This window comes from Punica granatum, chromosome 5 (assembly GCF_007655135.1).
Source record: "Punica granatum isolate Tunisia-2019 chromosome 5, ASM765513v2, whole genome shotgun sequence".
NCBI lineage: Eukaryota > Viridiplantae > Streptophyta > Magnoliopsida > Myrtales > Lythraceae > Punica > Punica granatum.
This window is the reverse complement of record NC_045131.1, coordinates 30,767,580-30,789,515: the sequence shown is the minus strand read 5'-3', so window position 1 is coordinate 30,789,515 and position 21,936 is coordinate 30,767,580. Positions and strand designations below refer to the sequence as shown.

The 21,936-nt window shown below is 38.2% G+C and overlaps 2 protein-coding genes across 11 annotated transcripts; both read right to left on the bottom strand.

Annotated features, from left to right (window-relative positions):
• Positions 1–606: 606 nt before the first annotated feature.
• On the bottom strand, positions 607–6,267 carry LOC116208563 (BTB/POZ domain-containing protein At5g47800). Of its 10 annotated transcripts, none has more exons than XM_031542069.1 (7): positions 5,956–6,267; positions 4,670–5,848; positions 3,174–3,273; positions 3,001–3,070; positions 2,495–2,899; positions 1,593–2,333; positions 607–1,453 (listed from the first exon to the last, which is right to left on the bottom strand). In XM_031542069.1, exons 3-7 carry the CDS (start codon positions 3,230–3,232, stop codon positions 947–949), a joined length of 1,782 nt encoding a protein of 593 aa, XP_031397929.1. In that variant the 5' UTR covers positions 3,233–3,273; positions 4,670–5,848; positions 5,956–6,267; the 3' UTR covers positions 607–946. The 10 variants fall into 10 exon arrangements, with proteins under 10 accessions (XP_031397929.1, XP_031397925.1, XP_031397924.1 ...); XM_031542065.1 differs by having other exon boundaries at positions 3,174–3,329; positions 5,956–6,266; XM_031542064.1 differs by having other exon boundaries at positions 3,174–3,326; positions 5,956–6,266.
• Positions 6,268–14,867: 8,600 nt separating this feature from the next.
• Positions 14,868–17,693, bottom strand: LOC116208291 (protein phosphatase 1 regulatory inhibitor subunit PPP1R8 homolog). The gene is made up of 3 exons (XM_031541649.1): positions 17,552–17,693; positions 16,552–17,291; positions 14,868–15,876 (listed from the first exon to the last, which is right to left on the bottom strand). The coding sequence occupies exons 2-3, from the start codon at positions 17,037–17,039 to the stop codon at positions 15,072–15,074; spliced, it is 1,293 nt and encodes a 430-aa protein (XP_031397509.1). The 5' UTR covers positions 17,040–17,291; positions 17,552–17,693; the 3' UTR covers positions 14,868–15,071.
• Between the last annotated feature and the right edge of the window lie 4,243 nt (positions 17,694–21,936).

Here is a 21,936-nt window from a genome sequence, read left to right as displayed (position 1 = left end):
GTTGTTAATTTGATGTCACCATCCAGCCCATGAGATAGTTGGTGAAACAAAAATAGTAACATTGGGATACCTCAGGCAAAAAAACGACGTTGGGATATATATAAAAATATCTGTCAACAGTAGGCCATACAGTGCAATAAACACATTATAAAATTAGGTTAAATTGCTCTTGTACTAAATTAAAAATAAAACAAGTTAGTTAAAATATTGACTCGAGCATACTCTAATCATTAAATAAAATCACGTTTCATGCAAATTTTATCATGATTAAGTTTTTTCGCCAAATTGATTTGACGTGGATATTAACAATGCAAATTTCAATATTATAAAAGTGAAGAGTCTAGTTTTTAATAGCCATTCCTTGCTATGACGTTTTGACTAACCGTTCAATTTTCTTTCCTAGGAGATTTGCTCTCTTTTTTTTTTGGGATAAGTATCCCATAAGCTTCTTTACCCATATAAGCCTCAAATTGCAAATTTTAATCAATCAAATATGACGTTTTGAGTCTTGACTAACCTCCGACCCCTTGCAAAATGTAAAATGCCACTGATTTTTTCCATTGAATTACGAGGCTGCCACTTCAGGGGCAGTATGAGGGAAATGAGTTTGCAGTAAAAGAGCATTTTTTACTTCATTTTTCTTGGCGGACAAATGAATAATAAGAGCAGTATATGGCAGTGAAAAGAATACACAGCTTTATTTCTGGCCATTCTATATCTTCAATCTTTCCGGGTAACTTTTGCACCCGATAAACCCAATCGAACCTACCTTTTGCCTGCCATTTTTGTGTTCACCTTGCACACATTTCTTGATATGATCTGTAAAATAGCCTGGCAGTTTGAGCGGTGTAGGTCGCTTTCCTCCCCAACTCAAAAACATCAGAGGTGCCCAATTGATAGAATAGAAGAAGAATAACAAGATGTGAACATAATTAATAAATCATGACTATCTGCCGTCTCTTCCTTTGGCACTGCTGTGGTCTGATCTGCTTCTCTTGTCCGTGTTCTCGCTGGGATCATATCTTTGCCTTCTCATTGTATGTCGTTCAGCATTGATCTCCTTCCCTCTTGTCGAACCAACTTCCTCTATTTCCCCCACTGTAAGCTTCCTTTCGAACTCAGGTGCTAATCTCTTCATCTTCTCGTGGTCTCTATTGTTCATGCTGCTCAGGGGAGGATTTGCCTTAGCTCTGCCCTCTCCTTGTGGACACTGATCCTCTCTTATGGACATACTCTGCTTCCCCCTTGAGAGGATCTCTCGGGGAGACAATTTCTGCGGCGCGTTCGATTCCTTAGAGCTTTTCTCCTGATCAAAGAAGAGAACTTGAACCACCGTTCTGAGAGGTAGGCGTTCGTTTTTTACTGCGTGGGCTCGGACCTCCGGGGACAGCTTCTGGCAGTCTAGGACACGGCAAAGCCGTTTCTTTTCAGCCTTTTCCAAGTCAGGATGCTCCTGTATTGTAGAAAAGGCACTAAAAGAATGAATGCTTATGCAACCAACAACTGTACCCTTGTTCATATTTATTCGAGGAAAGGAAAGCCAAAAACTAGGAACTGAGTTGAAAAGGTTATCAGGTTTATAACTTCAGTACCTTCAGATAGGTGTTGATTGCTTTGTAAAGATCGTCATGCTCGGACCTTGCAATATCGGGCAAAGCTTCTGCGAGTGCCACTACTTTTGAAACAGGCAAGTTTGCATCCTTGGAGACGACTTGAAGATACAAGTCGATGACCTTGGCAACCTTTCTGATCGATCTCAAGGTCTGGCTATTTTCATCTTTTCCTTTAGGCTGACGTCTCCACAGTGCCCAATAGCTTTCCAAAACAGCCGAGACTAACTCGATGTCGTATAGATACTCACTGGAGGGAGAGTGTGAAGGAAGTAAGAGGTCATTAACTGTCGCCTCGTCTAACTGTTGACTAGACCTCCTGATTAGTTCTGTTCTTGTTGCCGAAGACACACCTATGAAGTTTCCTATGCTCAGGAGCCTGAGCAAGAAGCCGACCGAGACAGAGCCCCGATCCGATGGAACCATGCTTACGATATTTTCTAGGATTCTTCTGTTCCTTTCTGTAAGTTCCCGTGATTGTGATGCGGAGCCTTCTGTGGCCTTCATCCTCGTCGTGTCAGGTAACCAACGAGAGGCGTGCACGTGCAATGCCTCCCCGATGAGCTGGGGCGGCAGCATGTTAGTGGCTCTGATGGTGATTATTATGCACCGGAAAAGGTCTATCTCGAGATCAGAGATGTCCTCTGTCCACCAATCTCGGGGTGCAGAATGTCGATTTTTCTTGTCATATCCAGGCCTGGTGTAGGTGTAGGACCAAGTCACCTGGTTATAAGATGGATAAAGTCCCTCAAATTACAAAATCATCATAATAACACAGTTTAGATGAACCAACTAGACAACTCGGATCACTCAGTAAGTCCCGGATTTACATACTCTCAGAGCTGTTAGATTCATCATAACAAGTACCGAATGAGCTCCCTAACCTTTGGTGGGGGTGTGAGGATTTTTTCCACAATGGAATCGATGCACTTCCTCGCGATCCCGAGATTCTCGGACCATTCGGGCAACTTGCTCGTGGTTTGAAGTGTTATGATAGAGTCCTTCCATCCCTCGAGAATGCATGAGTTGAAGAAAGCCTCGAGCTTTGGGACAAAGTTCCCCTTCTCTACTGATTCAACCATCCGAAGAAATTTTGCAGCGCATAATGCGGGCAAGAAGTTATGAGCGCTGAGATTGATTGTAATTCCATAGCAGTATTTTGCACATAATTCGAACGCGTCTTCTCCTCCCGGAATATCATGAAGGTCTATCGTGATGCTCTCACTTTCATCATATCCCGAGCAGAGCTGCTGCAGGAGACCACATTTTGGCAGCAGAGGAAACTGCAGCTAAAATTTGCTCAATTAACACGGGGAATAATTAACCGTGTACTCTTCGAAGTAGTCTTTTCATTGCAGAACGAAGCAAAGGATTTTCTACCGCACTATACCTTATGGAGAAGATAAGTGATGTTGTTAACTCGTAAAATCAGGTCCGTTGGTATATCTGATGCTACAGTCCTGCATTGGTTAGTTCGTAAACTGTTAATTATCATAATGATGGCAAAAAGGAGAAAACAACAATGTCTTGATCTGAACCGGCAGAGCAATGATCAGAAATTACCGGGTAGCTTCTTCAGTGTAGAATGTGTCCGGTCTCGTTCCAATTTTCATAAACTTCATTTTCTCAATCTGTTATTGTTCGTGTCCTGATGGCTCATGACCTGCTAGAAATACCAAAGATCACCCGTTGCAACTCTCGCTTAGACAGCAGCTCCTGCTACCAATCCCAGAAAAAGAAAACACCATGAAATAATTCATCTGCCACAATCCAAATGGGGATCACTTGAAAGAATACTTTTGAAGTAATTTTTTACTTCCAGTGGCATGAGAACGAAACTTTAGCAAGGTACGGAGAAAAGAAGAAATCTGTAATAGCTTAGACTAAATGCGTCGGAGCAGGAAATTATAGTTTTTTCTACTTGGGCAAGTCCGAACATCGAAAACCGCTTGGACGATTCGGGTTTCTGATTACCCGCTGTGAGCTCGGACGCAATTTCTACACTATCAAGAGCAATAAAAGCATCAGAAGAAAAATCCAGCAGAAATGTTTATTGCTCTATACTCTCGCTTCTCAGAAACAAACAAACGATTCAAGAAAAACAAGAGGACGAGTACAGAAAATCCTCTGCTGACCCAGAAAAGTACAGACAACCCTTAAATTCAGAAGGGTTATGTCATGTGCATCGATCAAACATACATAGGATCCGAATTGGGTTTTCCTATCTGACAAAGTACGTTAGACCAAAAAACGAAAAATCGGCAAGAACCCTCACTACTCTACAAACACGGAACATGGTCCCGAAGTCCGTGAAGTACGCGGAAATTTACCGGGAAAGAAGCGATTTTTCCTCTGCAGCCGCTCTGTACTTCACTTGATGATGAGGTATTATTAGGAGGATGGCTGAAGTTTATAGCAGGGTGTGGACTCACTGATGACTTTAAGCCTACAGAGATCAGCGCTGTTTGGCCAAGTTCTTGACACATATTGTTTGAGGGAAGAACGAGAAGGGGATTGATTTCATTTTGGGAGAGACAAACACCAAATTGAATGAGACAAGAAATACAAGATGCAGAGACCATCTTGAAAATTGCACGCCAACAACATCATAAATGCCCCCAGATTTTCCCTTCCTATTACAGAACAAAATGCTAAAACTACCGAGATAACACCATCAATGCCCTTAATTAGATCAAACATAAGTAGGCTTTTCTTGCGTGTTGACCGTCCCACTTGTCAATCAGCCTAAGGAGGGGACAGGACACAGCATTCATATCGCTTGACATAAGAGGTATTATGTTTTGCAGAAAACAATCATGTCTTAGCCAGACATCACTTATCATCTCATACGCAGCCTGCCTGTTGGCTGTTGTTAGTAATAGTACTCTTTTTTTTTTTTTGCAATAATACCTAAAAGTTAAAATAACCATTACGACGTACTTCCTTGTAACACCTCGGGCATCGGTCTCAACCAAGAAGCTAAGAAGTCGGAACTGGAAGTTGATTTGTCACGGATTCTTAATCAAACTCGGAACTACTTGAGATCGACCGCCACATACCTTGGTGAACACATAGTTTGGTACTCTATGATGACAGGTCTATCCTTGCTTCGGACCCCGTCGATGATGATCATGGCTTGACTGATGAGTTCCTCCTCCATAATTACTAACTGCTCTCTCTCAATCCTAACTCTATATATGTTCCAAATAAATGACAGTTGCCAGCCATCACATAACCCAACTACTCTGTGGTCCAAATGAGGTGAAGGGGGGCTCTATGTGGGAAGTGATATTGCTTGGTCTGTCTCTGTCACCACTGATCTTCCCAAATCTTGCCTTGTGATAGGAGAAATTGAATGCACATTTTTTTTTAATAAAAAAAATTATACATCAAAAAGGCATATGTTGTTAACAACTTTTATCCTCCTCGATTGATCCCAAAAGCTTACATGTGTGGGTGTGCTGGACAATCAAGGAAACTCTGCCCCCCCGTTTGCTCATGAACCTTTGTATGTGGGCACTGCAGGGTCAGTGCAGGGGATATTGAAACTATTTGTGGGTTTGTAAAGACTCAACTTTGCAATACCCATGTGGAATCTATAGCTCCTTAAGGTTCAAATCCTGTGACTTTGATAAAGATCTCCAGATGAGTTGAACCCTTTATAAGAAGTGTTACGATCAAGAGCTTATTGACTGAGACTAATATAATATTCGGACTTTGACTTGATCCCAATGACGCTAATGTTTACTTATTTCTCCTCGTACCCAATAAATAAAGTGAGTAAAACCAATAAAAAGAAACAAAGAAGAGAGGATTTTTTTTTTTTAAAAAAAAAGGAGGTGTTTTGTCCATACCCATTTGGAGTTTTATATTTATTTATAGATTTAGTTAAAAGCCCAAAAACACGAGAAATTTCCTTTGGACAATTCTTTATATCCTTAAAGCATAATTATTGCATAATCTCCCATATGTGGATACAACAGAATTATTAAAAGAGAAATTTTTTATGTTAATAAAAGAAAAAAGGGGGAAAAAAAAAAGAAAGAAAAAGCAAAGAAAAGAGCATTTGGGTTGGGTTGCGGTGGGTTGGTGTATTCAGTGGGAAACAATAATAACAAGTCAAGGGAGATTTCAATCAATCAAATCACCCCAATTATCAATCTCTCCATGCTCATGTCTCCTCTCTCTCTCTCTCAAAGTTCATCACTTTCTTCCTCATCACTAGAGCAGCACCAGAGCTAAACCTCAGACACAAAAACCAGACCATATTCCCATGCTTAGACAAAACGCTATAATAATTAAGGGAAATTCAATCCATAATAAATTAGAAACTGAAATTACATACCTCGACGACGTTCAATGATCGCACGCTATTGTAGATATTCAATCAATATATCATTCGGAGTACGCAGCTATCATGATCTTCATGGGGCCTAGGCCGAAGAGATTAGGAATGATGATATTAACACTGTGAGTGGCAATTTTGGGGGGGTGTATATATATATTCATATATACATAAAAAGATCAAAGAGAAGCTTGAGGCAGTTCCATGCAGAGAGAGAGAGGGAGGGAGGGAGAGAGAAGAGAAGGGAAGAGAAGTGCAGAGAGAATTTTTGTGGGAGAGGACTAAACTATAGGGTGAGACACTCCCTAAGCAGAACTGAAAGCTTAAGTATGATAAAGGGAGATAGGATTTATTTTAAATGTCTCAAAAAGGAAAAGGACAGGGGGAAAGAGAGAGGGAGAGGGTAAATGTGGTTGGTTGGGATTAGTCAACATATGTGGTAATGCATAAAAGGATGTTATCATAAACCCTACATACGGAGAAGTTATTAGGTTACGTGGCGGGAGAATTTGGTGCTAATAACTCAAATTATTATCATAATTATTCTTCATTGAAAATTTTTTATTAATTTTCTCTCACCACGTCATTTCAAAATAACACCTTCTAAAATTTTCTCCTACTTATGATATAGGAAATTATAAAATACAAATCAAACTAAAAAATTTGTCTGAAACGCGAAACGCCTCCCCTTTGAGGATTAAATAAGTAATCTGTCTAAATGAGTCGAGATGTATGAGTGTTAAGCGTGTCTTGAATTTTGATCAATTTCGTTTTCGTTTTTTAGAATTAAGTCCTACTTATTTAGGAAGTGATATCTTCTAAATATTCATAATATTGTATTTTAAGATATTATATGTAGAGATAAAATAGGAAGCTTTATATATTGAGATTGAATCGGGATTCTTTACACACGTGTTGATCAGAGCTTTTCTGTAAGGCGCCAAGAGAGAACCTACCGATGGATGAGTTTCACATGGATTTCAAATCTATGTAACATATTTTTCAGGAAAAAATGAAAAACAAATTAATTTTCAAATCATAAATAAATTTTAACATTTTATTATTTTTGGATGTGTTACATAGATTTCAAATCTATGCGTCACTCATGTAAGTCTTTCTCCTATCACACGGAGTGAATGGGAGTATGTTTTGGTGAAATATAAATGTGGGGGATGAGAGTGTCAAAGAGTATCAAGGTTCTTTTATTATTATTAATATTTTTTGTGAACGATCAGGGTTCTATTTATTGCTCAATCAGAAGTTATCATATTCATGAAAAGGGTAGAATATATGAAACAACTTTGAATTTATTCCAATGCTTACGGAGACCAAAAATCCTTTATGATAAGCCCCGAGACCAAAGTGATCTTGTTAAATCATTTATTGATATGCTGAATTTCTCAAGTACATGAACTAATATATACGTGTATTGAGAATCATCAGTTTGATGCGTCTACATATATAATAAAAAGGACAATGGAATGTTTATGGTGAAAGTATGCGCTAATACGTTACACCTTGGGGCATCATCTTTTTGTTCTTCTTATGTTTTGTGGTTCATCAGCTCCATGAGTTTCTTCCTCAACCAACACACACATGCATATGCATACACATACACACACACGAACAGATGGAACTGGGTGCTCTATGATTGGAATAGCAAAAAGCATGCAAGATACATCAGTTAGTGGGAGCAACGAGGCCCCCCTTAATAGTAAGAAGAGAAGACATATAGTCTATGGAGAGATAGAGATGGAGGGATAGAATAGTAGTGAAGTGGCCTCTTTCTCCCTTCCTTCTCCCTCCCTTCCAAAAATGCAGTTGAACAAAGAGAGACCCTTCTCCATGAAATAATTATTAAAAAAAAAAACTCTTTATATGTTTTGTGCATTCATCATCATGTTTCTCCCCACTAACAATAGAGAGCAATAGGGTATATTCTCCTATTTCGTTCTCCCTTCTTCGTCCTAAGTAGACCCTAGCTTGATTTTGCATGTCTACCACGTGTCTTGTTCTCTACCGTCAAACTCAATAATTTCCTCGCGATCATTATTACTTTGACGTAATGTACGTATTGTTAACAAATAAATAAGGAGGTCGAAATCGAGTTTCTAAATAGATACGATAGATAGATGATTCATAAGATTAAAATATCGAATCAATTCGTAGAATTCTAATTTTTTATAAAAAAAAATGAATATAGGGTATTGAATAGGAGTGACAATATATATTGTGCCGTATTTAACCAGATCGTGTCTAAACGGATTCGTATCAAAAGTTCTATATCGAAACACGACACGTTTAATAAACGTGTCAAGATTTTTAAATACGAATACGACACGTTTAATTATGGGATGATACGGATACAATACGTCTAATCCGTTTAACTAAGTGTGTTTAAATGTGTATGTATACTTACCTACATGATATAACATTATTATCTTTAGGTACATATTATACTTACATAATATGACACTATCAACTTTAATTACACATTACTACATGATCAAAAAGAATAATGTCTCTCCGATATTCGATCCGAGGTAATCCTAGGAAATCAGTAGTATTAATGGTATAAGTCCTCTAGGTCTGTGATGGAACGCAGGGGCTTGAACATGTTGTCCATGAGAGGCGTTGAAGCTCACCAAAAGCGTACGGTCACAGATTGCTCTGGGCTTATGTCATTAATCCTAGAATTGGACAAAGTACCATAAAGATATGATTTATATAAACAAATTTAGATGATTTTAGTGTACTTTCTTCTATAAATTGATACAATATATGAAACAAATTTATTAATATGATAACACATAATTTAAACTGGTCTAACCGTGTCTAAAAGGGTTACAAGGTTGAACCCGTTTAAACACGTTTATTTATCGTGTCTAAATGGGTTTGGCCGGTTTAGGCATGAAACACATTTACCCTTAATCCAAACCTGCTTAACTTCGTGTTGTGTCAAATATTGCATGCCCTACTCTTGAAGGTAATATACTTGATATATATTTTCACTAATAATAACTTTATTTAAGATAAAATTTAGGAACAACATACATTCTTGTTAATATATCACATGGAATAAACCAAACATTTTCTTCTTGTTTTAGTTTTAAAAGTTGATTTTGTATTTAAAAAGCGAGATTACAATAAATATAAATTGATTTTTCACTTTTTAAACTACAAGAGCCTAAAAATGATCAATCTCCCTTAAATTGAAATAAAAAAGATAATAAAGTGGTTTAATTTTTGAGTTGATAGACTCGAGCTTCTACTGATTTTATCGAATAAACTCGCATTATTTCTACATGAGACTACAAAGTTCAAGTCTTTAGCGAGTTGACTCACTATATAAAGTAAAAAAGCAAAATCGTTAGTTTTTAAGAGTCAGAATTGAGTTTTGATAACATGAAAGCAATACCATATCTCTCACTATTAAAGTTTTAGAGGGAGAAAAAACTTGCTATGGTTATTTCAGAATTTCATATGGAATGCGCACATATTTTTTCCACAAAAAATTTACTTAATAAACATATGCTCAAGTTTTGTGAATCTCGTCTATCACGTCGGGAAAATTGCACAAGAGGTACAAAAAGTTTTGAAAAGTCTCCCGATTGGTACAAAAAGAATTTTTGTCTCACCAAAAGTACAACATGTTTGAAAAACGTAATAATCAACCACGTTCCGTCAATTTTGGACTAACTTCGTCAGTTACTGCTGGCGTGGCGGATGACTGCTGATGTGGCAGCTGACATAGATAAAATTGAACCCAAAAGTCGGGTGACGGGAAAAAGCATGACGTGGCAATGGAAGGGTTCTAGAGGTGTAACAATTTGGTGCAAAAAGTTTGCATAGTGAAAAATATTGATGCAAAAAGTTTTGAATCTGTAACTTGTTAATACAAAAAGTTTTTAACGTAACAATTAAGTACAAAAAAGTATATCGTTATATAACATATTGGTATAAAAAATTTAGCATATGTAACTGATTATGAGAGAGAGACATGACATTGATCTCGTTCTCATGAGAGAAACGAGAAAGACAAAAGAGAGAGGAGGAGAGAGAGGCGGGAGAGATGAGATATAGGCGAGAAAGACGAGGGAGAGAGATACGAGAGTTGCGAGGCTAGTCTCTTTCTCGTCTCTCTCATTTCTCTCGTCTCTCTCCTCTTTTTCATCTCTCTCTCCTCTCTCGTCTCTCTCTCCTCTCTCTCGTCTTCTCTCTCTCGTCTCTCTCGTCTCTCTGATCTCTCTCTCCTCCTCTTCTCTCTTGTGAAAGCGAGAGTAATATCACGTCTCTCTCTCCACGCCCATATCTCTCTGATAATTAGTTACGCGTTCTAAATTTTTTGTACCAATATGTTATATAATGACATACTTTTTGTACTTAATTATTACATTTATAAAATGTTTTGTACCAACAAGTTACAGACTTAAAACTTTTTGTACCAATATGTTACACTATGCAAAACTTTTTACACCAAATTTTTACACCTTTAAAACCCTTCCATTGCCAAATCATGCTTTTTCTCGTCACTCGACTTTCAGGTTCCTGTCAACAATCATCTGCTATATCAGCAGCAATTGACGACGTTAGTCCAAAATTGACGGAATGTAGTTGATTGTTACGTTTTCAAACTTTTTATACCTTTGGTAAAACAAAAATTTATTTGTACCAATGGTGAGACTTTTCAAAACTTTTTGTATTTTTGGTGTAATTTTTCCCGGTCACCTCACTTGCTAGGGTGGTCAAGAGCTATGTGCTTCTTTTTTTTTTTTTTCTTTTTTATAATTACATATAGCACTACTACTATCTGCATTCGATCTGACATCTGTCTTGTTACTTGTAACTTCCATCATCGATATCATTCACTATAAATGCTACATATCTATCTATGGTTTTGGAAAGGAGCTAGCTAGGAAACCGATTGGCTCAACATATGCACGTAAACCTTTTGATATTGCAATTTTAATTAGTTTTACATCAGTACTATTTTATGTTGTTTTCAAATCAATCGCATTTACGCAAGTCACACATCTATGATTACTCGTGTACCATCGATAAGAATAAGCTGTTTGTGTGTGTGTATATATATATATATATATATATATAGTTACAGATGGAATCTGTCTGAAAATTCTGTGTTGTGATATATATGGTCTCGATGGGATTGTTGGGTCCATATATATTCTCTTTTTTTTTTTTCCGCCCCCTTGAATTTGGGGTGGGTGGGTGTTTTTGACTTGATTCGATGGGATGGAATTGGAATCCCTAACTTTGTTGGTTGTTTTGGAGGCCAAACATAGACAACAGTATTCCTCTGAGTCACAGTTTTGTTGGTTTGTTGCTCAGCGTGTGTGTCTCATGTCTATTCTCTGCGGCCCCCTCGGCTCCCTCTCGTGTGTAATATTTTTCATCGGCACCATAATTTCTTCACGGATTTTCGGTTCGATATGGTCTCGGAATCTCGGTGATATACTTATGCTCTTAATTACACGAAGCAAAACTTTAGGTTATTGTCTCGGAATCCCAGCGATATATGCTGAACGAGTCATGCATGAAGCGGAAAGTCCAAAAGTGTCTCATCGACCGTAATTTGAATTCCAAACAGACATATATCCTAATCCAACAACATTCGAACAAAATCAAATGATTCTTTAATTTATCTTTTCTCCTATATCTATGGTGAAGAGCAGAAGCTTTAGGACCCCCTGGAAGATGATCTCGGAAAGAAAATAATTTTTTTAATTAAAAAAGAATTAAATCAACTCGTTGGTTGAGTAAGTTATTTTATTCATGAAAAATTACACCATACAAAATATGATTTTTTAAATTTTTTATAAGACAATATAATTTGCTTTAATTTCACCAAATAACACAAAAATTTAATTTTTTTTTTCATATATAGCACATCGTCTCTTTGTCATCAAAATTAGTGTACGGAAAACTGACATAGCACCTTACTAGTGAAGTTGGCAGCAGACCATGGAACGCGGATGCCATGTCTATATGGACGATCGCACCAAATAGCACATTTTTATCATATCTGCCTACTGTTGTAGCACAGTTTTTCAAAATTTGACATCGCCTAACACGACTTTACCTAGAAACCCAGGGAGATGATCTCGGATATAAAAGATTAATGTTTTAATTAGAAAAGTATTAAAATAACTTCTTGGTTAAAGTAAGTTAATTTGTGTATATAGAAATAAAATTTCAAAGGATAAAATTTGAAAAAATCGATCTAACATAATTGTGATGGAAATTTATATAAATTCTCTATACTTGATGTTTAATTTGAAAAAAAAAAACTTATAAAACGGATTTTCCGTATAAATATGGGCAAAAATTCATGATACACCTTAATCCTCAATTCAAACAACATTTGTTTTTGTTTTTTTTTTGTTTTTTCCTGCTATTACATCCAACTCATGGACACACACTGTCACCTCACGCTACAGTTGAATGCCGACTTCCATCCACCGATATATAGCAAATATATATCTACCATATGCGAGTTCGCAGGCATATTGCCTCATCAATGTATATATACACTTATTTTAGTTTATAATGATTAGCATAAACATCATAATTAAAATATTAAAAAAAGTTGGCGTTGATTAGAGAATTCCACTTTTTTCATGCCTGGTAGTAATCAAAAAACAGAAAAAAAAAAGTCATTAAATCAGGGTAAACTGTTTGGGGGAGGCTCTTTATCATCAGCCCTTTCTATAGTAAAATGCCAGCTAAATGCCATTTTCTTTTTTCCACCCAAAATTTAAATAAATCGTACGATATTTTCAAAATTCTTTAAAAAAAAAAAGGAAGGCAAATATGTCATGACAAGGTTCATGATGACGATCATGATAATAATAGCCATACCCCATCATTAACATAAATCCCTTTTTAAACTTTTTCTATTATTGTGTAAGCAAGCAGCATATAACTTTTCTTTTTAAGAAAACTTTAAATAAACCCATGGGCCCTACACACACACACACACAAAAACCCTTAAATTATCATATGATCTTTTAGACTCTTTTTAATTATCTATAAATTAGAGTACTCCACATAAATGAAGTTTGATGACTTGTATCATACTGTATCCAAAACATATATAATGCCACCAAAAGGTAAATAAAATCGAAGATTTACATATATTACGGTTCTTGAGGTCGCAGCTCGATAATTAATGTTTGACATTGACTATAGATGGGCGATCGAATTAGGCTGTCCGGGACCAAAAATTGATGAGTTGTGAGTTTGGGCCACTTATTGGGGACACATTCGTGAAAATTGAGACTTATAAACGTCGCGATCGATCGATGCACTAAACAGTGGCTCTTTCATTATTCAAAAAATACCGGCACCATGTCGGCATACGTGTCGACTTCTTTGGAAAATAAAAATCGAGGATATATATAGTTTTTTTTTGGTAATGGGAGCAATTAATTAATTATAACATGAGATACATGATGAGAAGGAATATCAAACCTGTATAATTCAATGGAAGAAAGGAGAGGGAGTTGGAAAGAACAAAGGCCGTAATTGACAATTGTTGCTCATAGTCAATTCTACAATCTATAATATTGAAGGCGATGGACCTACTAAATATATATAGGCCAAGTAGATAGCTGTTCTTCCATTTTATGGGCAGTCAGCTTTAGTTGTTTGCTGACACCAATAATGGTCCTGCCTCATTGATTCATCGATAAATCTTTCCCGGACTCATGGTCACACGAGCTGAAAAAAATAAATAAATATATATATATATATCTTCTTATTATAGATCAGAACAATTATAACTATTCGCCATCTCTTAACGATCTTTACGAGACCCACGAGAGCGTTTTAGATCAGAACAATTATAACTTCCCGTTTCATCAAAATTCTCCCTTTGGGTGAATTGATCCCATCGTCTTCTTCATGTTGCTTGATTTTTGTCTTGAAGAAGAAAAGGCAAAAAGATAAGTAAATATGTAGAGAGATAAAAAAAAAGGAAATTTTCTCGTGCCCGTTGGATCAAGACGAGGGCCCGACATAGAGTGGAGTGACAGGGCCTGATGTTTCAGCCCATGGGCCCTACTTCTCATGCTGCGTGGGCCCAATCAGCAGCACTTCTTACATATGATGAAGCTCCAGTTTCGGCACGGTCGGGATACAGTTTCATTCGATTCGATACGATTCAGTTTCGATTGGCTAGCTGGCATGTCCCGACTGAAAGACCATTATCATTTTCGGTTTGTTCGGCTTTCTGATTGATTTTGTTTCTATGGCTTTTTCCCTGTCTCAGGATGGCGCAACCGAGACCGATGGGGTTCGTTTAATATTGCCTAGTGCGAAATGCATCATCTAGCAGTAGTAGGACAAGTTACTACCAGCAAGGAGCTACAGAACAAAGAATACTCCGGTGAGAGAAACATATGACTGTAACTATAAGATTCATGACAAGAGGAACCAACAACAGGAAAAGAACATTTTCTTGTGGAAGACGAAAAAGCAAAAAAGATGATTCTTGGACTACGACAGCAGCTAGTGATAGTAATGGCAGAAGATTCGGGTTTCGGTATCCTGTTGGACGCACCAATAAAGCAATCGCACGAATATGATATGACAGAAAATTGTCCGAACGTGAAGGGATGGGCTATCGCGAAAAGATTGTAAAGTGGAGTCTTTCTCCTGCAGATGCAGAAGCTGCTCTTCAGAGAGCAGCATAAGATCGAGAACTAAGCCATCCGTGAACGAATGAGAAGATAAGATGAAATTTGAACTTACCATTAAGTTAACGATCTGACACCTTTCACGGGAGAGTTTTCGCCGGGGGGACTGTAACAGATTCTTCTACACCGGACCGATCACAATAGTCGATTGGTACGAGGCCCATCACAGGTCAGTTCTATTTCAGGTGCAAAGGCTTCACAAAAAAATTTAAAAAAGAAATGCATTTCAACGTCTTAACACTCTCTCTGGTACATCCGATGACTGAACAAACAAAAGTGTTGCCTATGAATTACAACAAGAATCTCCCCCTTGCAGAGTTTTTGGATACCATGGGATATTTTAAACAGCCCAAACTGAAGAATCACACCACTGCTCTACAAACGACTCGGTGTAATTAGTCAACCAAATAAATCATCGTCGTCGTCGTCATTAGCATGGCCCGTGTGACCTGATGCTCCAGCAAGCTTTCCCGATGAATCCTTTTTGGGGGAAACTGGAGAAGCTGGGCTAACACTAGTGCTCGATGAAAAAGCCCAAGAAGATCCCACTTTTCCAGAGAATGACTCTCCATAAAGATCATCGTAGATCCCACCTTTCGGGGGGTTCTTCACCTTGTTCAACACCTCTTGCAGTCTGTCGGTTACGCCCCTCTGACAAGTATCTTCCTTCGACGGAGTCTGTTCCTTTCCCTTGGGAATTATAGTTGTTTGCACTAGCGATTCATACTTCCCCACGAGGCTTCCTTCTTTCACGCCCACTGGACCGGGTTCAGTCTCCACATCTGCACCATCTGATATACCAACAATTTCCACCAGTTTTTCACCAGCTTGATCCTTGAACATCACTCTCAATCTCTTCAGTCTCTTAGCAGCTCTCTGAGATTGATCGCTGCTGTCTTCACTGGAATCCTTAGATTTACTTCTTGCATCGCTAGACTTGCCAAGACCATAGCGATTCACCAGTGTGTTATAAGCCACAACTGCTTCCTCATCAGAAGGATCAGGAGGTGGAGGGAGATTGATCTCTGACGGTGATGGAGCTGGTGGGAAGAGCGCTGCATTATTCTTTCTCAGGATGTAGCTCCTCGTTGAAGCAGCAAACCTCAAAGATTGCCCCACTTCTAGCTCTACTGGCGTGTCTTTAGTCAGCCGCTCATTCGCAACAAATGTGCCATGGGCTGATCCCAGATCAATTACATATACGCTGTAGAAAAAATTACCACTATTTAAGCATTGGAAGCCATGGTTCTAAGTATATCACAAATATGGGAAAGAACACCACCATTGTTCCATGATTTTCAGCAAAGATGCAAATTAAGAAGGGAAGGCAAAAGCCAACCAAACTTGTTCACAAAGCTTCATTATTACATACCTCATCCTTCATGAATAACTGAACAAAACCACATAATTCAGTCTGCAAAATCTTGAAAGACATTAATTCTCAATTGTTAAACTGGAATATATTGAACACCAGGCTCAATTTAAATCAAGTTGAGGCACTATTTCCCAGGTCACGTTTATAGATATGAAGAAGCTGTCTTTACTAAAATTGCACCTGGTTTATTTCTACGGTAAATCTGCATTTATCTATCATTGTTGACGCATAGAGTAGAAATCAAAGAAATAAAAAACATAAGAGGAGGAAGCTTTTAGTTGTTCGACATCAGTCTCTCAAGGAAAGGATTTTAATCTTCTTCAATTGCATTATATTTTCCTTCGCATAATAACATAGTAAAATTTCAAAAAAGACAACAAAGAAACTGAGAGCAACACAGGAAACATATCGGTCCCTTTCTCAAGGCTCGAAGTCAGAGCAAGCATACCTGTAGAATTTGGGAGGGCAACAACATAACTAAATAAAGGTAGAGGGAAACTGCACCTTCCATTCTTGTGAGGAACAACGGCGGCATGCTGGCGAGAAACAGACTGGTGGTCGAGCACAAAATCACAAGTATGAAACTGCCTCCCGAAAATTTGCCTCCTTTTATCCAGATAAATGCGATCAAGAACCTCTCCGTCCTTCAGGACCTCTAGATAGTACACGCCAGATCTTGGCTCAATCGCCCAATCTGGTGGTTGCCAAGTAGACTGCCCCCCACCAACCTGCGTTATCGGCTGGGTCTGCCCCAACAATGGGGCTGCTTCCTGAACTGCAGGCTTTTGCGAGGCATGAACTTTAGCGTGGTCTCGGGTTTGTGGGTAAGCGGTTTGAGGCTGAGAATACTGAGCGGATGAATTGCCCGTTAATGGTGCCCTCGATGCAGGTTGGCTAGTGGGAGCAGATCCAGGGGACGAATTAACAGTGACCGAAAAAGGTTCCAATGACTGAGCTTTCTTGAATCGGTCAAGACCAGCTCTCCCATACATGCTTCAACGCATATGAAATCCCCCAACAAACTCTCTCCACTACGGCTTCAATTTATTGTGCGAAATTATGACACACAACACCTCCTCAAGTGAAAATGATAAGGATTTTTTTTATCAAGCAGGCCTTCCTTCCTGCCGTAGGACTGAACGAAATCCTTTTAGCAAAAACCAACCAATCAACAGATAAAGCCCTAGTTCTTTACTTCAGAGGCACCCAACGCTGACAATGGTCACTGAATAAGCCCAGAAACACTGAACAAAGCAGTAAACATCGTATCAACGCCGATGATAGCGATAGAAACATGGATTAGAATCTAACACAACAAATACCATCATTAAATCGAGGTTCAATTAACGTTCGGAAGCACCGGACAGCAGACAAGGGCAAAAAAAAAATAATCCATTTTCGGTCGATGACAGCAGAAAAGCAGTTGGGCACATCGGATTAATCGGGATTATAAGAAGATGAACTGACAATCGGAGAAGAAGACATGACTAAATCGAACACTCACCGGCGTCGTCGCCTGCTCCGATGAGGGCTTCTCTGAGGAGCGGACAGATAACGGAATAATACAAAGCAAAGCAGAACAGCTTCCCAGCACGAGCTGCTCCCTTTGCTTTTTTCCCCCCACTTTTTGGAGATATTACAGTTTTTTCCCTTAAATATTTCTTCGTACAGTTTGCACCTTCAAGTTTGTAAGTAGTCATTTTATTGCCCCTTTCCTTGTCTATTTTCTCATCATCCTCTCATACTCGGCGAAAACATTCCTTCGAATTCAACCCTAAATGTCAGTTTTTATGTGCAGATTTATATACTGGCGGCTCGTATTCTCCAGCCTGGTTTCCATAGTTCTCCAAGTAAATCACGAACCATAGTCATACTGAACTAGCTAAACGTACCAAACTCTAGGAAAAGAGTCGAAGATTCTTTTGGTTTTTTTTAAATCATAGTCCGTAGTCAGTAGTTATATGATCGTTTTCTTTCATTTTGTCTGGCCTTTTGTGATAAACAGAGAAGACTTCTATAAATATTAGGATATGTTTAATTATGGAGAATTTTTTATTTTTCCCAGAAATTTTTTTAAAATGTTTAGAATTGTAAAAAAATATTTACTTATATAGAAATGAAAGATAATTTGTTTTTCACTATTCAAATTTTCACTATTTCAATTTATGACTTTCTTCTTTATTTGCTTTTTTACTTATAAATCAAATTCAAAATTTCCACGAATGATGATTATCTCAAAGCAAAGAATTTTCTAACTTAATATTAGTTAGATGTTTCTATACTTTTCTACGAAGAAATAAATTAAGAAAATGAGTAGAAAAATAGACATGGAAATGAAGAACCAATTCTCTAAAACTAAACATGCCTTAGTCTCTACATATCTATCTATCTATCTCTATATATTATCTATTATCTACTATCAAAGTGCAAGCATTCAGAAGACTTGATGGAGAATGTGATCGATTTTCATATTCTCGCAAATGGATTTGACCTTTTTCCAAAAAAAAAAAAATTGACTTATAAAGTAATAATATATACAATTTACTTAACCATGAATTAAAGTTTACTGAACTACGACAACGTGGTTGGTTCAAGTAGCTCGAAAATTGTTCCCCTTAAATAAGATTTGGAGTTCGAGTCTCGCGAATGGAAAAAATTCACGCTATGAGAACTTTACTTCTTAATAGGCCGACCCAACTTGACTGAATTATTCGGGACCCAATTGGGCTTCCGGATATAGGGTTTACACCGAAAAAAAAGTTTACTTAGCTACGAAGTAAGTTTTGTTTAATTACGAAGGAAGTACAAAAAAGAGTAATTTGACTTCAAGAATTAAGTGGGGTGAAAATTTTATCCAATATATCTATCTATCTATCTATCTATTATCTATTATCAAAGTGGAAGCATTTCGAAGGCCCTGGTGGAGAGTACGATCCATTTTCGTATTATTGTAGATGGATTTGATTTTTTTCTTAAAAAAAGCTTTAACATATAAAATAGGGAAAATAGCACAGTGTAGCACGGTTTTTTGACTTTTTTCAAGCTGCGGCACAAATTTAAATCATTCCCTTGTATAGCACGAAAAGAATATTTGTTTGCACTACACAGCACACCGTTGGTTTTTTGTCGAAAATTGGATGGAATGTTGACGAGGTAGCTTTTTCTAGAGTACTTTCGCACAAAATATAACTTAAAAGACCTAAATATAATTAAATAAACTATAAAATTAGTAAAAAAAAAGGAAAAAAGAAAAAAGCAAAAGGAAGGGGTTAGATCATAGGAGGTCGGGGCCCACCTTCCGGCGTGTTGCCATTGAGGAGGCAGCAACAGCGAGGCAGCAGCAGCACGTGTGCTAAGGGGGCTCAGAGGAAGCCCGACCGGTAGTGGCAGCAGCTTGGGGAGTAACCAAACAGCAATAGCAACGACGTAACAACCTGCAAAGAAGAAAAAGAGTTGCAGCAGCTCTGCAGCAAGGAGGAGCAGGGGCAGCACCTCAGCATTGGCTGGTCGAACTCGAAAAATGGGGAGGGAAATAAAACAGAGGATGCTCTGTTGGAAATGAGCATGATGATGCAAAGACTAGACCAATTATTTTGATTTCACTGAGAGGGAGAGAGGAAGCAAAAACAAAAAAGAGGATTAAGGAGAGCAGAAGAAGAAGAAGATGAAGTTAATGGTGATGGTCGAGTGAAAAGCCAGAGGATAAGGGATGAAGGTAACGGTGATGATGGTGATGGTGGCTGCGGTTAAAGGGTTGAGGAACGAAGAAGATGATGAAGGTGACTGTGATGGAAGGAGGCAGGAGAAGAGATGAGAAAAGGCTCTTGAGCATGTGTGTGAGAGCTTAGAGAGAGATAAGGAATAAGAAGCAGCCAAAGAGATGGCTGAGCTCCGGGAGAATTGGGCCGGTGACAATGCTCCTCCGCCTCCTCACTTTGTTCCCGCGTTCGTTTCAGTAGAGCACCATCAATGCTGTCGACATCGCTGCCCTCCGCTTCATCAAGGACAACCTCAATGACCTTCTGGGCTCCCACTTCTTCACCAGGGACTTCACCTCGACCCCTGCTCCACCTTCCTTGGCCTCACCCGCTCCTCCTTTGCTGCCTCTACCTAGGTGACCGCCCTCTCACTCGGCCTCGCCCTCGCTGGCTCCCTCCCTGCCTCCATTCTCCTCCATTTTCAAGCTGACCCAGCCCCTCCTCTTCCTCGGCACTATCACCCAGCTCCTCCTCTTTTTCTTCTTTTCAGGTTGTTGCGTCGTTGCTATTCCTGTTTGGTTACTCCTCGAGCTCTTCGAGCCACTACCATTGCTGGTCGGGCTTCCTCCGAGCCTTCTGAGCACATGTGCTGCTGCTGCCTCTCTCTTGCTGCCTCTTCAGTGGCAAAACACCGAAACGGGGACCCTGATCGCCTCTGATCCAACCCCTTCCTTTTTATAATATTTTATAATTTATTTAATTAAATTTAGGTCCCTGAAATTATATTTTGTGCGAAAGTACCTCAGAAAAAAGCCGTCATGTCAGCATTTCGTCCAATTTTCGACGGAAAATCAACGATGTATTGTGTGGTGCAAAATAAAAATCCGTGCTGTGCAAAGAAATTATTTAAATTTGTACTGCACCGTGAAAAAAGTCAAAAAATGTGTTACATGGTGCTATTTTTCATATAAAATAACAATATATACAATTTATTTAACCATGAAGCAAAGCTTACTCAGCTACAGAGTAAGTTTTACTTAACTACGAATAAAGTATAAAAAGAGTATAATTTGAATTTTAGAATTAATGAGGGGTGAAGATTTTATCAATATATCTATTATCATCTATTCAAAGTGGAAGCACTTCGGAAACCCTGGTGGAATGTACAATTGATTTTCGTATTCCCACAAATGGATTTTATTTTTTCTTGAAAAATTTCGACATATAAAATAGTAATATATACAATTTACTTAACCGTGAAGTAAAATTTACTCAACTACGAAGTAAGTTTACTTAGCTACGAAAAAGTACAAAAAAAGAGTCTAATTTGACTTCTAGAATTCATGGGGTGTGAAAATTTATCCAATATAATTCAATTTTATATCGTGGTGGAAAATATTCAAATTGGAATCACCACTTATAGATCCCAAATGAGACAAACAAATAAAAAAAAAATTAAATTTAGACTTCATTTGGGAGTTCAGTGACAGTTAAATAAGTGCTCATTTTATTGAGTTTGAAGCATAAGTGATGTCTGGTGAGTTCTTTCAAAACTATGGTCCGGCTCATTTTTGTGATTGGAAATGTGATTTTCTCCAGCAAGATGGTACATGCTTATAAAAATTGCTTTTGCTTATTCTTTATTTTAAGCATTAATTTTAATTTCAATAGTTTCAAATTGTTACCGTCCCTAATATCAACATAATTTTGTTAACCCCGAGGGATTCGGTCTAACGGTTAATGTGCACCCAAGTTTGCACTGAGACTCGGGTTCAAATCTCCTTGGGGTCACCGGAGCACCTTTGGCATAATTACCCGCTCCGTGCGCCGCTGGGGGTTCACAGAATCTCAGGGATTAGTCGGGCGAAATCCGGACATCTCGGGTTACCAAAAAAAAAACATAATTTTGTTCAATTTGCTTCTATAATATTTAAAAAAATCCCCGTCAATAAACGTAGGAATAGAAGAGGATGGCTCACACAACTGCGGGAAAGTCATGGCATATATAGATAGCAGGGTCATGGAGTATCAAACAAACATGGAGATTCACTTTTCTTTTTCTTTTGCCCTTTTCGGCTCATCATGAACAGCTATAACGTACATGTCTTCATCTTCCAATACATATGCATGTTATATTTTCTCATTCATTCGCATGCTTCGATCAGATGTAGATCATCATCAAGCAAATGTT

Excerpts from the sequence above, each read along its gene's own strand:
- LOC116208563 (XM_031542069.1), bottom strand. The coding sequence starts at position 3,232 with ATGAAGTTTATGAAAATTGGAACGAGACCGGACACATTCTACACTGAA. Across the intron at positions 2,900-3,000 it reads TCACTTATCTTCTCCATAAG|CTGCAGTTTCCTCTGCTGCC; the intron begins GTATAGTGCGGT and ends AGCAAATTTTAG. Across the intron at positions 2,334-2,494 it reads TCCTCACACCCCCACCAAAG|GTGACTTGGTCCTACACCTA; the intron begins GTTAGGGAGCTC and ends TCTTATAACCAG.
- LOC116208291 (XM_031541649.1), bottom strand. The coding sequence starts at position 17,039 with ATGTATGGGAGAGCTGGTCTTGACCGATTCAAGAAAGCTCAGTCATTG. Across the intron at positions 15,877-16,551 it reads GTTCCTCACAAGAATGGAAG|CGTATATGTAATTGATCTGG; the intron begins GTGCAGTTTCCC and ends TTTTTTCTACAG.